This window comes from Phalangium opilio, unplaced genomic scaffold (genome assembly GCF_054372755.1).
Source record: "Phalangium opilio isolate 3A_F unplaced genomic scaffold, DU_Popi_V2 ptg000002l_1, whole genome shotgun sequence".
Lineage (NCBI taxonomy): Eukaryota > Metazoa > Arthropoda > Arachnida > Opiliones > Phalangiidae > Phalangium > Phalangium opilio.
The window spans coordinates 1508579-1525762 of NW_028324144.1; the positions used below are offsets into that span (position 1 = coordinate 1508579).

Sequence of the window (17184 nt, forward strand, 5' to 3'; positions counted from 1 at the left end):
AGAGGCTTCACTAGCCGAGTAAAGAATCAATCAGTAAAATCGTTTAATTATGCATATATAAGACTAATAATATAGGTAGTCTTCTATAATAAAATTATGTTAATTTTAATTAAATAGTAGAAAACGCCATTTAAAAAATGTTTTAAATATATTTTTGATTTTATCAGCTTGCATTAAAGTTGCATTTATTGATCTTGACTCGGTTTTTATCAACTCTGATTGGTGCGCTCTCTGTCTATTAGTTCGTCTGCTAAAGTTTTTATGTTTTGTTCTGTACTTAGTTTGTAAAGGCGCGGAACTTTACTGTCGTTTACGAGACTATAAGCCTAAGCCTTTGAACCTTTAATATCATTGTTAAAAGGAATTTCTCGTTATCGTTATCGTATTCGTCGTATCTTATCGGAAACAATTTAAACGAACGACGGAGTTTACCGATTTTAGTCATTTTGCGACGCCATTAGGGTATGTCATCTCTTAAATTTATTTTTTAATATGGTGTTGGATATCTATTTTAAATTTAACATTAGTCATTGTTAATTTTAAGCCAAATGTTGTAAACAATTTGACTGAAACATTAAACGGAATACGCAGTTGTGTATAGGCATAGGCGTACGCGAGTTAGACGTATAACAATATGTGCATGTTCATAAATACGTTTAAGCATTTTGAAACGTGTAATCCATCGTATTAACAATGGCGGAAAGAAACCGCGGTGGGGGTAGAAAGACTTTTAACAATAGAAACCACGGGGGTGGTACTTCGCGACAAAATTCGTCTGGTAATGCCAGTGGTAATTATGGTCAAAATACCGGCGTATCAACTGGACCCCAACCGCATTGGAGTGACCCTCCTCCTAGTTATACCTCTCTGGCAGCTGGATATCCTCTCGCGTCATTACCATTTCCAAATCAAAGCGGCTACCAGCACCAGCAACAGTTTCAAAGTCAACCATCGTTACTTGGTGATTATCCTAACCAGCAAATGTCAAATAGAGGAAATTGGGCTGGTCGATCCAGAGGAAATTATCAAAGAGGAGGGCAACATGGAAACCAAAGTGGTAATCAACATGGAAATCGTGGAAATAACCATGGTAATCAAGCGACCAATTACCATCAAGGCCATAATCAGCAGAGTAATTATGGTAATCAAGCAGCAGACTATCAGCAAAATGATTTTGGCAATTACCATGGTAATCAGTTTGGTGGTCATCAGGGTAATCAGTTTGGTGGTCATCAGGGTAATCAGTTTGGTGGTCATCAGGGTAACCAAAGAGGGCAACAAAGTAACCAGAGAGGGCAACAAAATAATCAAAGAGGACAACAGAGTAACCAGAGAGGGCAACAAAGTAATCAAAGAGGGCAACAGAGTAACCAGAGAGGGCAACAGAGTAACCAGAGAGGACAACAGAGTAACCAGAGAGGGCAACAAAGTAACCAGAGAGGGCAGCAAAGTAACCAGCAAGGGCAGCAAAGTAACCAGAAAGGGCAGCAAAGTAACCAGCAAGGACAACAAAATAACCAGCAAGGACAACAAAATAACCACCAGCGAGGACAACAAAGTAATCAGAGAGGAAAACAGAATACCCAAAGAGGAAATAGAGCAGCAGGTGCAGCAAACAATAGGGAAGACCAACGTAATGAACCCTCTACGTCCAATACGTCCGTTGATTCTAAGAAGCAAGGTGGATTTAGTAATCTCTTTTCAAACGTCATTGATTTCATGACGAGAAGAGAAACATTAGAAGCAACCGTTGACGTTATATCAGCAGTTAACAAAGTCATAAATCGTAATGAATCGCCGAAACGAAAACCGAGATACAGGAGTCAGAATGCCTTTGTTCGCCCACCAACTCCAGAAGTCGTCAATCTTGCTCAAACTCCGGGCAAGTCACAAAGAAGAAGACGACCTAACAGAAATCAACTTACCAATCAATGGAAACAAAAACGTAGACAACAACAACAAAGAAACCAACAAAATCCAGGCTCCGAACCCCCAACCCCAAATTTACTAAGCTTCGTCCGAAGTTCAAGCGTCTCCGCTAGCAACCTTGACTTATCGAAAGACGACTCCTCGGACACGGATGAAAGCGTCTTCAGTACCAGTAGCGGTTACAGTACGGTAACCACGACGTCCGAAAGAGTGGGTGAGATTGACGAAGAACTATCCAGGATGGGTTACGAAGTCATAGGAGATGACAACGTCATCACCAGTCCCGTCAATTCTTGGCTCCAAGACCAGAAAAATTACACTAATCCCGAACCGACAGACGCCGTTATCGGAGTATTTTGGGACATTGAAAATTGCGCTGTACCGTCCGGAAAATCGGCCCATGATATTGTAAAGAAGATTAGGAATACTTTTTACAAAGGACGTCGTGAAGAGACGTTCCTTGTCGTCTGCGATACCAAGAACATCCCCAAAGTCGTACTTAACGAGCTGAATAACTTTCAAGTTCGAGTCGAACACGTTGAATCGGATAACAAAAACGCCTCTGACGAAAAATTGAAGAGTAGTTTAATCGAATTCGCCATGAATGATAAACCACGTGGTTCTAGCGTCGTTCTTATCACCGGTGATTGCGATTTCACTTCCGTTATACATACGTTAAGATACAAGAAGAAGATACACGTCATATTACTCCATCATAAAACTGCACGGAAGGAGTTGGTTGATATGGGAAACGAAACCTTCATTTACGAAGAATTTGTTAAAGGCGTCGTAGAGAAATATTTCGTTTTGATGGAGAATATCCCCTCGGAAGGAAGTAATCTACGAACCGTACTTCCGTTATTGGTTTTACCTTACCAAGGAAGAGTCGAGTATCCAAAATCTCCACCGAATCAAGTTCTATTAATCTTTCCCGCTGAAGAAAAGGCTAACGAATTCCTAATTATTTTGGAAAACGGACAAATATTAACACCGGAAGTTAAAATCACCCGGCAACCCAAAATTAAGTTACCGGAAGTGAATGCCCCAAAAAAGTCGCCTTCGAAATCCAAACAACAGCAACAGCAACAGCGGAAGAATGAAATGACCGATGCATCCAAACCAAAGATGGAAATGAAACGATTATCGACTTCTTCGATGGAGAAAACCGCGGAAGTAAACGTGGCTGCTACAACCGGAAGTAAAAGTGAAGATCAAGGTGTTTCCACCGAGGAACCCAAAAAGAAATCAAAGAAAAATAAGAAGAAGAAAGCGGAAGTAGTTGAAAGCTTAGACAATGTAAATACAGTCGTCACTGTTGAACCTGAGAAGCCACTTCCGCAAGCTCCGATTAAACACTCGTGTCAAATCGTTCTTGAAAATACGGGTGCCAATAAGTTCAGTCGTGAATTATGGATTGCCTATTTCAAAGAACATTTGGACGAACATTCCTTCGTCGGTCTCGAGTTACGAGATAATAAATTAATACTCGGAATCGAAGGTCTCGCCTTAGCGAAACGACTCAAAAGGAAATTGGAAAAATTGTCCGAAAACACCGACGAATCCTTTAAAGTTTTGAGTTTAATTAGAAATACGGAACAATTATCCACTTCCGGCGGAAGCGAATCAAACTTTAACGATATGTTAAGGAGACAAAAAATCAAGGCGTCGTTGGCCGAAATTTCAAAGAAAGTTTCGCAGTTTATAAAGAATCACGAGAAAGCGCTGAGAGAGAAAGATTGCGAATTGCAAGCTTTGAAGAAAATGGACAAAGCCCAATCCAACGCCAAACCAGAGAACTTTCGAAAGTTTATGGAAATCCGGGAAACGATTGAATCGAAAAAAACTGAATTGAGAAACCAGTTTGTTATCTTCGAAAATCATTTGGATCAAAAGATCAAACAAATCGAAGCCATTCCTATTGATGGTATCAGTTCGGATCAATTCGATGCGGTTCTCAGAGAAGCCATGATAGACTTTGGACGAGAATGTTCGGCGTTCAAAGAAGCTTTACCCATTTACGCCCACAAATCGAGAATATTGGAAACTATAAAAAAGCGTAACGTCGTAGTACTTTTAGCCGAAACTGGATCCGGTAAAAGTACTCAAGTAACTCAGTACTTATGCCAAGCGGGATACGCTAGAAACGGAATTATTATCTGTACGCAACCTAGAAAAATCGCCGCTAGATCGCTAGCCCAACACGTCAGTAGCCAATACGGTTGCAAACCAGGTACTGAAGTATCGTTCCAAATTAATCAGAGTAGAGTAAAGCAAGGAGGAGCGGATAACAGGAAGATAGTTTATTCCACTGATCATTCCCTTTTGAATGAATGCATCAAGAACCCACATTTGCGTGGATACTCTTGCGTTATCGTTGACGAAGCCCACGAAAGGAGTATCTTTACGGATATCCTTTTGGGGATGCTGCAGAAAATCTTGAAGGTCAGAGATGACCTAAAACTGATCATCACGTCCGCTACCATCGACCCAAAAATTTTCACCACGTACTTCGGAATATCTTCCTCGGATGCGTTACTAAATGTTCCTGGTCGTACCTACCCGATCGATATCGTTTGGGCCAAGACAACGGTTAAAGCCAACTACGATTATCTTGAGGAATCGGTTACGAAAGCCATGGATATTCATCGCGAAGAACAACCTGGACATATCCTGTCGTTTCTACCGACACCCGCCGAAACCCAGAAGGCTTGCAAAATGTTCGAAGATAGGATGAAATCAAACGGGACTTACGAATGTCTACCGTTACACGGGAAACTAAGTCCCGAAGAACAGAATAAAATCTTCGAGCCAAGCGCTGGTAAAAGGAAGGTGATTTTTGCCACAAATTGCGCCGAAACTTCTATAACTATCACGGGGGTTCGATACGTCATCGATTGCGGATTGGCTAAGGAACTTCACTTCGATCCGATTAAACAATCGAGTTGTTTGAAAATCGTTTTCATCTCGCAAAGTTCGGCCAATCAAAGGAAAGGTCGAGCCGGTCGAACTGAAGCCGGAAAATGTTACAGGCTGTACAGCGAAGAGAATTACTCTTTGATGGAAACCGAAACGAAACCCGAGATTTTAAGGGTCAATTTGGGTCAAGCTCTGTTGAAACTGATGGATTTGGGAATAGAGGATCCTTGTCAGTTTCAATTTGTTCAGTCACCGCCTCTCCGAGCTCTTAGGGTGGCCATGAACTCCTTGGAGAGACTTGGAGCCGTAACCAATGGAACCAAATTAACGCAATTAGGTGTTAAAATGTCCAAGTTACCAGTTGAACCCCGATTAGCGAAACTAGCTATTAGGGGTCAGGAAGAAGGTATTGGTTACGAATGTTTGATCGTCGCCGCTCTCTCTTCCGTTTCCGGAATTATCTTCTTCCGGGTCGATGATAATCAGATGGTAGCGGACGCCAAGAAAGTCACTTTCTCCAGAGAAGAAGGTGATTTTCACACTTTCCTGGAAGTTTTTTCACAATGGCAACGCGTTTCGGCGAAAAATAGGAGCGCTTGGTGCGTTCAGAATTGTATTAACGGTAAATCGATGAAGATCGCCGAGGAAAGCGTTAAAGAATTGGTTCAAGTTTTCGAACGCGATTTGAATATCGAATTGGATAAAAGTTTCAGCGAGGAACCGAGTGCCATGGAAACTTTACAGTTTCTTATCTTCGAAGCGTTCTACGATAACCTCTCCGTTTTTTCCGGTCAAAGAAATTCGGGTTATTTCACGTACCCGGATGGCGAGCAAGTACACGTCCATCCTTCCTCTTGTTTGAACTACTTGGGGAAACTTACCCCCGGCTTCATTATCTTCGATACGAAATTAACCACGACGAGAAACTTCATTATGAACATTGTCCCCGTTAGCGAGGACATGATAAGTCGCGGTTATCAAATGGGGATTGTTAAACCCGGACAAATCGAAGAAATGAAAGCTATGATGTTCGGAAAATTTACTATGGGACCGTTTGGTAAAACTGTCTCGCAACATTTGACCGGACCAAAGGGCAGACGTAGACGCGAACTGGAAGATAGACTGAAGAGGTTGGCTAATCAGGAATCATTGTCCCTTGAAATCAACTTCGAGAGTGGATTGGTTGAAGTTTTCAGTCATTCGAGAAACACGGAAATTATTAAAAACGAAGTGCTTTCGTGTGTGGATCAAGTCTTGGCCACTCTACGCGATGAACAGAGACAACTGGGGACCGATTTGCACGAATGCCGTTACATTTTGGGAGCAGGAATGACCGTTAAAGGATTATTGATGCCCGGAGAGTATCGTAAAATTCGCGTCAAGAATTTCATCGATTCTGACTTCGATAGTATCATTAATAATCTAAGATTGTTCGGAGCTGTCCGTTCGTTTCGTAAACTGAGAAAGGAGATATTGGTGACGATGGAAACGTCCCAAATGGCTTCCGATATCGTGGACCACTTTAAGAAAAAACCCATCACGCCTGGTAACAATATCATCGTTGTACCGGACGGAGATTACAAAGGTAGTAACCAGAATCGACCCATGTATCGAGTCAGAGTCAGTTGGTGTCGTAGACCTTCGGCCGGTTACGGTTTCCTGAATTTTAACACGACCTTGGAGTACATGATTAACGCCCGTCAACTGCTAAGTACCGGACACGTGACTTACAAAGGAAGGGACATCAAGTTCAGATCGAACAAGAAACAATCGCAGGATTCGCTTCACGTCGCCGGTTTGCCGCACGACGCCAATGAAGATTTCGTTCGATCCGCTCTTGCCACGAATTATCCCGAAGTTTTATCCACGATTAAAGACATATCCGTCATCAGATGCAAAGAATTCGTAACTACTGACGAGGAGCTAAAATTAATCGAATCGCGATTAACCACCATCTTCGCCATGTACACCAAGAGAGATAATATCATCGTGGACATGATCAAACCAAGGCCTAAAAGTATGGAATACAGAGCCTTTGTTTCATTTCATAACGCCGGTGACGGAGACGTAGCCGTTCGCAGTTTAAAAAGCCTGGGATATACCATTACATCGACGGTGGACAATAAGGACTACGTGTTTCCTCTCAATTTGGAAGCAGAAATCCATTCGAGCATCTTGTGCCGGAAGGATTTGTTCGAATTTTTGTCCAATAAGATCAAGACCGAGTTGACTGATTTCGAAAAGGCCAAGGTTTCCGGCGATCGACTTAGCGTCGAAGCCAAGGATGTCGCCGGAACCAATTTAGTCCGTTTGGAGATTTTCAGCAATAATTTAAGAGAAATGGAAATGTTGTTTATAAGATACACTGATTTGCTGAAGGGATACGTTTTGCAATGCAAAGGAAAATCGACTCTGGAGAAACTCTTTACCGATTATGGCAATAATTACTTGCAAGATCTTGCCAGAATAATCGGAAGCAAAATATATTGCGATTATAGGTAATTGTAACTAATTAGTTTTGAGGATGAAATGGAAAATCAACTGAGTTTTTTTTCGTCGATTATAAGACCAATCTACACGTAAAATAATGAAAATGCATGAAACACCAGCTCCGAATGATTTTAAAATTCAAATTACTTTGAGATTTCATGGCTATTTTGAAATTTGCACCTCCGACCAATCGCGTAACGTCCTACCTTCTTGTTAACAAAATTCACGTGACACGCTCCATGTCCAATGAAAAATTAGCGCGCGAGATTTGATAAAAATTGCGCGCGATGTGACGATCGTGGTGCGAGATAGAACGCGCCTCAAGAATTTGGTTGGCAAGACGACAAGACGTTACGCGATTGGTCGGAGGTGCTTATTTCAAATTATCTACGAAATCTCACTCAAACTAATTGAATTTTAGAATCACTTTGAGATATATCCTGAGTCCACTTGATTTTCCTTTTCACGCCCTCCTTCTTTAAGAAGTTACTAATATGTCACGTGACGCGTTTAGGCAAAAACAAGTTTCAGTTCACGCGTTATCGGACGCGGCTTTGACGAAAACCCAAATCGAAATCAACAAATATTTGAACCGAATTGAAGCGGAAGCCTCAAAAGAAATGTACTTAATATCGAATCGCGTTCCGAAAGGTTTCACGAAATTGGTTCTAAAGCATTACGGATCCGATTTGGAGGGATTAGTCGCGGAACATTCCTTGACGCATGTCGATTTGAATATCAGAAGACACGTCATAACGATGCACGGAAATAAAACGGCCATCGAATCGGCTGAACGGGAGTTAAAGACCATGATGGAAGCTTGCGCCGAATATCTGGGCCTTTGCGACGGTGAAGATGACGACATCCCTTGTCCCATTTGTTTTTGTTCACCGGAGGAACCGTACCGATTAGAAACCTGCGGACATTCTTATTGTAAAGAATGTATCAATTCCTTGTTGAATACGAAAGAGATCCCAGTTGTTTGTAGTAAAGAGGTAAGTACGAGAGAAGTGTACCTTCAAAACAAAGCGGGGTAATTGTAACATGATTCTTCCCAACATCATTTTACATTTGGAGGGCACAAGGTTACTAAACCGAATCACATACGCGATAAATAGTTCCTAGCTCATCATTACCCTATCTATTAGCGCTTAATTATTTGCTATGGCGCTTGTGCTTGTGGTGGATTTTTGTCCCACGTCAAGGTTTGTTGGTTCATTGCTGAGGATTTAGTACAAACCAAACAGTTATAGAATTGACCCTAGCATGGTGCGATGCCCATCTGAAGTTTGATGAGTAGGAGAGCAAACAAAAATGGTGCCATGAGCCCGGGAAGAATCATGTTACATAACTGAAGTATTAAGAGGATAAGGAGTGTCACTCTTCTTCTATAATCCCCTTCTGGTACGTGATTGGGAGTGTGATCGGAGAGTGATTAGCCCCTCGTTGTTAACAACATTTTCAGGGTTGCGGACTACCACTCGTTATGAGAGACTTTAAGACCCTTTTGGACAACGATGAGGATTTAGATTTGGTTCTTCAGGAAGCGGCTTTGGAACACTTCGTGGCTAAAAATCCGACGTTGTACAGTTTTTGTCCAACACCGGATTGTCCCGTTGTTTATAAGAAATCCGAAAATAATTCCGTGAAAAATCGAATATTTGAATGCCCCAAATGCAGCGTCAAAATATGCAGAAGGTAAGAATTTCGATTCTCTATTTTGCACTCTTACACTGGTTCTATAAGAGATACGGGGATGTCCTTGCAGTATGTCATAGTCCTCTTTGTCCCCTTTCCAACGATACTAAATACTTGGTGTTACAATAATCGGGGTCCGAGTAATTAAGCGAAATGTAACATCATAAACGTCCTCTCCATAATGTTAACACGGGCTTATTTACATAACACCTTTTAACTCTGCTTCTATAAGAGATACGGGGATATCCTTTGAGTACGTTATAGTCCTATTTCTCCCCTTTCCAACGATACTAAATACTTGGGGTTACAACAAACGGGGTCCGAGTAATTAACCAATTTGGTTAATTACTAATAATAGGTGTCAAACAATTGAGCACATTGGAATGGATTGCGATTACTACCAATTATACAAAGACGATAAGGATTTTTCCATTCGCGTAAGTTAATTAACCAATTAGGCCTATTTTTTCGCTTAGAAACCTATTTATTAGGCTTAATTACTTAGAAATGGATCGCGTTAAACCCAGAAAATCGTAAACAATGTCCGAATTGTAAGATGGGGATTGAAAAGAATGGAGGATGTACTCATATGGTAAGTCATTTATTTTGAAATGGGGTTCTACTGTGGTTGGCCAATTGTTTAGTGACGTAAATGCCAAATATAGACCTGCAGAAACTGCTCAACCCACATGTGCTGGCGTTGTTTGCGGACTTTCGGTACTGGTCAAGAAGTTTATAACCATCAGCCATTTTGTTTGGGGGCCACGCAATTTGAATAAAAACTGACTTGAAAAGTGCCAATTTACCTTATTTCTCTATGGGATTTTTGATTTACGTAAATTTTGCTATCAAAATTTTAAAGTACTTGATATTTTTGGATGGAAATCTTTATGGGTGATCCCTAAATTTTTATGGTTATTTCTATAATCAGTATTAACCACATGAAATGATATGATCTCTCTAATTTTATGTTAATTAAAAATGACAATAAAAATATTTGTAATTATTGTAAGAAAATATTTTATAAACGACCCCTTTTTTGAAAACAATAATAGAAAGTACTTTTCCCTCCCCCCTTTTGTACCCAAGCGAAGATAAAAGGCGCCAATTTTTTTTACGTTGATGTCACACCCCCAATCTCGTAATAGAGACAAATTTCAAAGGAGTGAAAGGTAAGTTGTTTTGAATTTATGCCGTTTTCGATTGAATAAGCCTATTATTTACAGTAATATCTAAAATTACGGGCAAGAATATACCCAGATTTATTTATTTTCTTTAAAATTTATCTTGAAAAATCATTTGGAAAGTGGATTAATTATTATTTAAAAAATATTGCATGAACTATATGCTTCTACTCCTTTTCACTATACTCTCTGCTCTCGCGCACTCTGCTTCCTGGAAATTGTTCATCAATTGAATTAGAAGTAATAGAGTAGAGACTATAGCTATGAGAAATCAAGGTCTGTGATGAGAAATGCTTGCGTGTATTTTCTTCCCCCCTCAATTTTACGTATTACTTCAGAATTTGAATGGAAAGACGCATGCGCTATGGACCTACGAGATCCAGCTGTTTTCAAGGCCAGTAGCGAAGGCTGAATCAAAGGGGAAGGAGGCATTTTATTATCTCTGCATTAACCAAAGCGAGTTTCATGGACGCGTGATCCAGGGGGCTATGACTATGTGCAGGGCTTTGTTCTATCGACTCTACGGACTAACCAATGAGATAGATAGAGTTACAATTCAAATCTGCGTACCGCGAAACCAACGCCTACGTTGGCTAATTAGGGATTTTTTTCTGGACCTTATACTTCACGCGCTTCTATCGCTAGAGGCGCTTTTCTGTTAAGGTTGGTGACGTATTTTACGTCAGAGCTTTTTTGAATCTGGGATTCCCGCTCGAATTTTTCCTCCCGCCTGCTCCCGCACCAAGGTTAGTAAAGTATAAAATCGCTATAATGCTCCCGCACAGCAGTTTGGGCCATTGAGTTCAGAACATATATCCTTCTAGAGTTCTATTTGGATATCGGGTTTTCGCGCTCGCGCGACCATTTATTTATTTATTTGCTACTAATAGTACATATAAGCAGAAGTTGATGACTTCTTATCCTGGATTAAAAGTCATCAACTTCTGATATAAGCCAATAGGGCTCGGTTAGTACCTCAGAAAAAAAAAAGAATAGTTAAATTTAAATATAATAATTTTGAAATTATGGGACGGACGGATAACTTTATCATTAGGTGGTGGCGCCATGATAGTCAACTTGACAAAAATGATCACCGCAAATGTCTTTTTTGGAGTCCATTCAATTCCATTAATGGCCTGACACCATTGTTTTGGTAATTCCGAATTTTTTGTAGGGAATCTTAATGGTACAGTTCAAAAAGGGTTGAACTATCTAAATATTTATTAATTTTCTATACGTATACACTTATGTCACAAAACATTTTTATTTCTACCAGTGTTGACACACTTTTCTACTGAGCATTTTCGACCCATTTTAAAATTGAATACATTTTCACATTATGTGTTACCAGGAGCAGATGACAAAGGAGTCTCGGACGCTAGCTTCCACAATATAGAGGGCAATGGGACCCGCGTACGTCACAGCTGTAGCGGTATCGTTTGCCATAGAGGCGCTATCAGACATTATAGCAGACGATGCTTTTGGTGGATTATATCTGGCACCAAAGTCTGCTGGGAATTTTTTTTGTAATAACGGACTAATGGTGGCTACTGAGGTTCGTCTTACCCGATCGCGACATAAATATACACAATATGATTACTTTATTCAAACAGCTGTAATCGTTGGTATTAAGATAAAAGACTACATTTTGTGACCTTAAAGGTAGGAATTAATTGACTGCTACAAGAGGTTGGAAACAAAATCACTGTCTCTTTTAAAAGATCGTGAGCGATTTATTTTCCCAACCTCTTGTAGCTATCATTTAATTGAAGAAGAAATTTAGAAAAATTTGGCACTGAAACACATTTTAGTTTTTTAATAGTGTACATACGTTACTCGCTGGGCTTTTCATTATTAATTTTAGTCTAAAAAAAAAATTAAAAAGCCGTTGAAATCCATTTTTTAACTCTAATACTCGTCAAGCCTAGGCTAATTATAAGCAGACGATACTTATTTTTAAAGAGAGGCTCCAGACGCGATTTCCCAGATCTCCTTTCGAGACTTTGCAGCCACGCTATTGGTGGGAAAATAATGCTCAAATGTTCTACGAGAGGTGGCACTTGCGTAATGATTTTGGTTAATAACCGTGACGTTCGCGGATCCCATTGCCCTCTGCATTATGGAAGCTAGCGTCCGAGACTCCTTTGTCATCTGCTCCTGGTGTTACTTTAATAACTAATAGCATATAATTCCCAAGTAAAAACACGCATTTAATAAGAAATTGATCAATATTCCATTTACTAAATATCAAATTTTATTTATTAGACTCCACTTACTGTTTTTCAATTACCTAACTTTCATATTTCGCGCTTTACTTCTCCCTAAGCCTAATTTTCAAACTCAAGCTGCGGCGATTTTGCTGGGCGCTTTCCCGCAAAATCGTGGGAAATTCTTTTAAGCTTCTCACGTAAGGCGACAGATGGCGCTAACGACTAATGATAAAGTAATGAAATTCGACGAATCGAGTACGCGAGGAGGAAATTCAACAAAAACAGAAATAAATATATTAGAACCATAGAGATAGGAACATATATACCTCTAGAGTCACAACATGGAAGCGTCCCCATAGTCTTAAACCTTATCATTAGTGAATATACAACGTTAAAAATAGTATACTTTATCAAATACACCCAGCGCCATCTGTGCAAAAACGGAAGAACTATTTTGATATATTTTCAACGGCGTAGTCTGCTACTGTGTCCGTGCGTGTATTGTATTCTAGCAAATTCGATGGAATGATAATGAATTAATTAAACAAATTGATGGTGATTTGACAAGTTAGTTTAGCTTTAAGCCATTTGTTTAACCGATCAGTTTATCTGGAAATCTTATTGTGATAACAACTTAGTTTAATAAATTAATAATGTCAACGTTTAATTTATCGGGTTTTCACATATGCCATGAAACCTTTTTGTTTCTTCCTGTATTTTTACAAGAGGAAACAGCGCATTTTCTACCCATTTTGTTAAATTTTGAACAGAAATAAAATAAAACACGTAAATATACTTTGGAAACATTTATTTAGATAGTTAAGAACATATGATAATAATATAAGGTCCGTCAACTGAAAAAAGTTTGAAAAAACTACAGATTTAGCGCGAAAAGTTCATTTTTAGCGCGGAAAACCTTATTTAGCTACGCCATCTATTTTTAGCTCGAATAATATTTAGTTAAGAATATCGCCGATAGTGGCGCTGGTGTCGAATGATAAAGTTTACATGGTTTTAAAAAGTGCGGCCTGTCTCGGGATATACGTTGTGACTCTAGAGGAGTGGAAGAAGTGTTGTTTACCGGTAAGATAATATAGTTATTCTATTAATTAAATATTACCAATAAAGTGTTCTTGAGTAGTTTCATGAAATCTAAATTAGTCTTAATGTGTTTTTCAAGTATTCTTTTGTATGATGAAACTTTCTTTGTTAAAATAATTGGCAATAGTGTTATATGTTTTATAAACCAAGGCTTACCGTTAAAGTTGAGGCATTTTTTTTTTTTTTTTTTTGTTCCGTTTGAGGGTGACGAGCTAGGGCTTGACAAGCCTTACAGCTCCATAGGGAGGAAATGGGGGGCTAGGAAGAGGAGGGTGCGAAAAGTAATTTTTTGAGGCCTAATTTAAATTTTGTTAGGGACGTTAGGGAGGCGAGGTCTGAGGGTAGGGAATTCCATAGGGGAATGGACCGTCGAAAAAACGAGTGCTTCAGCGGGTTTTTACGCGAGGGAGGTAGGAAGAGCTTGAAAGAATGACCCCGGGTGGCATGGTTTGACGGGGCGCGCGAAAAATATTTTTGACCATTTGTGTGTAGTATACGAAACAGGCTGATAAGGTCAAGATAGGCCCGCCGATTGGACAATGGAACCCAGCCCATAAAATAAGGTTATTTCACGATGATTTTAATTAAAAACTGCTTATAATTAGAAACGTCTTGGTATAAATAACTTTCATATAAAAACCCAGTTTCCCGGCTTTTTTTAAATTGTGGGCGCTAAATGAAAAGCGCCATCTATGATCATTGATGCGTAAAAACAAGGGGCTCAAGACAGCTCTTTGTCCCCGAGTTTAAGGCGCCGTGCTCGTGCATAGGCTTTATATTAATAACGTAGGCGTTGGCGAAACACATTGCTTTTATTAAGCACGTTTATCAAAACATGACAGCGCCATCTGTGAGTCTCTAGCGGATCTAATTACAACTTTTGCTTGTTTATTTGCAATCAGAAACATCGTTATGATTCTTATTTCATTTATTTATTAGATTAAAAAGGACTAAAGTTTTTATTATTTAACTCGCGTATTTTATTTAACACGTTTAAAAACTATCTTGACAGCTTGTTACACAGATTATAGAAGCAGACGGTAATAAAAAAGGTCTTAGGGTGGGACTAACTAACAACTAACAACCCAGCTCCTGAGGCTGTTCAGGAACTTCTGGCTATATACTTTCCCCTTATCTCTAGTTCCGCCTATCTAGACAAGGGGGCGCTCAAGTAGTGCAATAGAGCTCCCTCTAGCTAGAGACTCCATTTTATTAGGATGGATTATGGATATAGGCCTAGGGTTTAAGTTCATATAATTTGGTGCCTGAATAGGTAAGTCTATAATATTATTATGTTGTTTGTGAAGGCCCAAATGTAGCTGTCCGCTACAAGGGAAATGTTAAAGAGTAAGTAAAGACATTTTGACTACTTCTTAAATTTCTATAGAAATCATACATTTCTATAGATTTCAACGTCCTCATTCAGAATAAAATAAATTTTCACCAAAAATCCGCCTCTAAATATTTAAAAATTAACTTCAAATATTGATAAAAAAAGAGGTGCTAAAATTGCCGCCAAATAGAATTGAATTTGTCTCTGCGGTCTGACGTCACAGCTTAGGGATTTAAACCAGCTCTGATAGTAGTAAAATTGGTACTTTTCCTTCCATATTTTCCCACCAGTTAGTATCTCGCCTCCTACTGATAGTGCTAGACTGCCAGTGCAGCCAGTCTCCTTTGAGGTTTAGTAGGAAACCGAAGCGGTGTGGGAGTTTTTTCACTAGCCGCGGTAGTATTTTGTAGTATCCAGTCAGAAATATTATCTTAGAGGGACTGAATTAGACACGCCTTCCCATAACAAACCAATGCATTATACCAGCCAATAACTGAGCCGCCTCTCTCGACGTCAGATCTATATTACACGTGTTCAATGTTTACAAAAGTTGCCTTTTCTAAATCTCGTTTTGTTTTCATTATAATTCAATAACCGCTCGTCGGATTTTTATAAAACTTTAGAAATGAACATTTTTCACTTCATATTTTCCAAAAATGAAGGAATTAACCTTTCCAGGAAAATGTCTTTACTTGGCAACAGCTCTATCATATGCCCCTTCTATCATGTCGGTTTGGTTTGGGTGTTACCCTCCTAGCTTTGACGCGTTTTGCGTAGCTCTAATAGCCAATCACGAGACAAGAGGAAGTGACGTCTCGAATTTACACACCTCCCGGACTCCCCCTCCCTTCGCCCGCTCCTAACACTAGCAGACACGCGACTAATGTCTCCTTTCGCTAAGCCCCGCCCAAACCTTATCGAGAGGTTAGACAGCATAACGCAGCTGTATATTCATAGTTATATAGATTCATGATTGTGGGTATAAATTTGTGTGATGTATTTCAATTAGTATTCATTGAGTACCTTATAACTTGTCAAGTTTTTCCCGAAAATATCGGTTTACAGGAAGCCGATATTGGCCGATACCGATATGAAAAAGATAGGCCGATATATCGGCCGATTTATCGGGGCATCCCTAAAAAATTACACTAATCCCGAACCGACAGACGCCGTTATCGGAGTATTTTGGGACATTGAAAATAGACCTGTACCGCCCGGAAAATCAGCCCATGATATTGTCAAGAAGATTAGGAATACTTTTTACAAAGGACGTCGAGAAGAGACGTTCCTGGTCGTCTGCGATACCAAGAACATCCCCAAAGTCGTACTTAACGAGCTGAATAACTTTCAAGTTCGAGTCGAACACGTCGAATCGGATAATAAAAACGCCTCTGACGAAAAATTGAAGAGCAGTTTAATCGAATTCGCCATGAATGATAAACCACGTGGTTCTAGCGTCGTTCTTATCACCGGTGATTGCGATTTCACTTCCGTTATACATACGTTAAGATACAAGAAGAAGATACACGTCATATTACTCCATCATAAAACTGCACGGAAAGAATTGGTCGATATGGGAAACGAAACTTTCATTTACGAAGAATTTGTTAAAGGCGTCGTAGAGAAATATTTCGTTTTGATGGAGAATATCCCCTCGGAAGGAAGTAATCTACCAACCGTACTTCCGTTATTGGTTTTACCTTACCAAGGAAGAGTCGAGTATCCAAAATCTCCACCGAATCAAGTTCTATTAATCTTTCCCGCTGAAGAAAAGGCTAACGAATTCTTAATTATTTTGGAAAACGGACAAATATTAACACCGGAAGTTAAAATCACCCGGCAACCCAAAATTAAGTTACCGGAAGTGAATGCCCCAAAAAAGTCGCCTTCGAAATCCAAACAACAACAGCGGAAGAATGAAATGACCGATGTATCCAAACCAAAGATGGAAAACAGATCATTATCAGCTTCTTCCAATCAAAATTTGATGGATAAAACCGTGGATACTGCTACAACCGGAAGTAAAATTGAAAATCAAGGTGTTTCCACCGAGGAACCCAAAAAGAAATCCAAGAAAAATAAGAAGAAAAATATATGATCTCTCTAATTTTATGTTAATTAAAAATGACAATAAAAATATTTGTAATTATTGTAAGAAAATATTTTATAAACGACCCCTGTTTTGAAAACAATAGTAGAAAGTACTTTTCCGCTCCCCCCTTTTGTACCCAACCGAAGATAAAAGGCGCCAATTTTTTTTTTACGTTGATGTCACACCCCCAATCTCGTAATAGAGACTAATTTAAAAGGAGTGAAAAGTAAG

The 17184-nt window shown here is 39.5% G+C and overlaps 2 protein-coding genes across 2 annotated transcripts; both read left to right on the forward strand.

The window, feature by feature from the left end:
* The first annotated feature begins 275 nt into the window (after positions 1 to 275).
* LOC149718185 (uncharacterized) lies at positions 276 to 10050 on the forward strand. Its single transcript, XM_089871085.1, has 7 exons — positions 276 to 462; positions 545 to 7343; positions 7850 to 8330; positions 8801 to 9033; positions 9392 to 9470; positions 9539 to 9625; positions 9699 to 10050. The coding sequence occupies exons 2-7, from the start codon at positions 694 to 696 to the stop codon at positions 9810 to 9812; spliced, it is 7644 nt and encodes a 2547-aa protein (XP_089727211.1). The 5' UTR covers positions 276 to 462; positions 545 to 693; the 3' UTR covers positions 9813 to 10050.
* A 2671-nt stretch (positions 10051 to 12721) lies between these two features.
* LOC149718186 (meiosis regulator and mRNA stability factor 1-like) lies at positions 12722 to 17051 on the forward strand. Its single transcript, XM_089871157.1, has 2 exons — positions 12722 to 13510; positions 15927 to 17051. Exon 2 carries the CDS (start codon positions 15952 to 15954, stop codon positions 16957 to 16959), a length of 1008 nt encoding a protein of 335 aa, XP_089727283.1. The 5' UTR covers positions 12722 to 13510; positions 15927 to 15951; the 3' UTR covers positions 16960 to 17051.
* The last annotated feature ends 133 nt before the right edge of the window (positions 17052 to 17184 follow it).

What these genes read in the sequence shown, in the direction of transcription:
- LOC149718185 (XM_089871085.1), top strand. Translation starts at nt 694, where the DNA reads ATGGCGGAAAGAAACCGCGGTGGGGGTAGAAAGACTTTTAACAATAGA. An exon ending in AGCGTCAAAATATGCAGAAG is followed by an intron (nt 9,034 to 9,391) that starts GTAAGAATTTCG and finishes TACTAATAATAG; the next exon opens with GTGTCAAACAATTGAGCACA. An exon ending in ATAAGGATTTTTCCATTCGC is followed by an intron (nt 9,471 to 9,538) that starts GTAAGTTAATTA and finishes TTAATTACTTAG; the next exon opens with AAATGGATCGCGTTAAACCC.
- LOC149718186 (XM_089871157.1), top strand. Translation starts at nt 15,952, where the DNA reads ATGAAAAAGATAGGCCGATATATCGGCCGATTTATCGGGGCATCCCTA.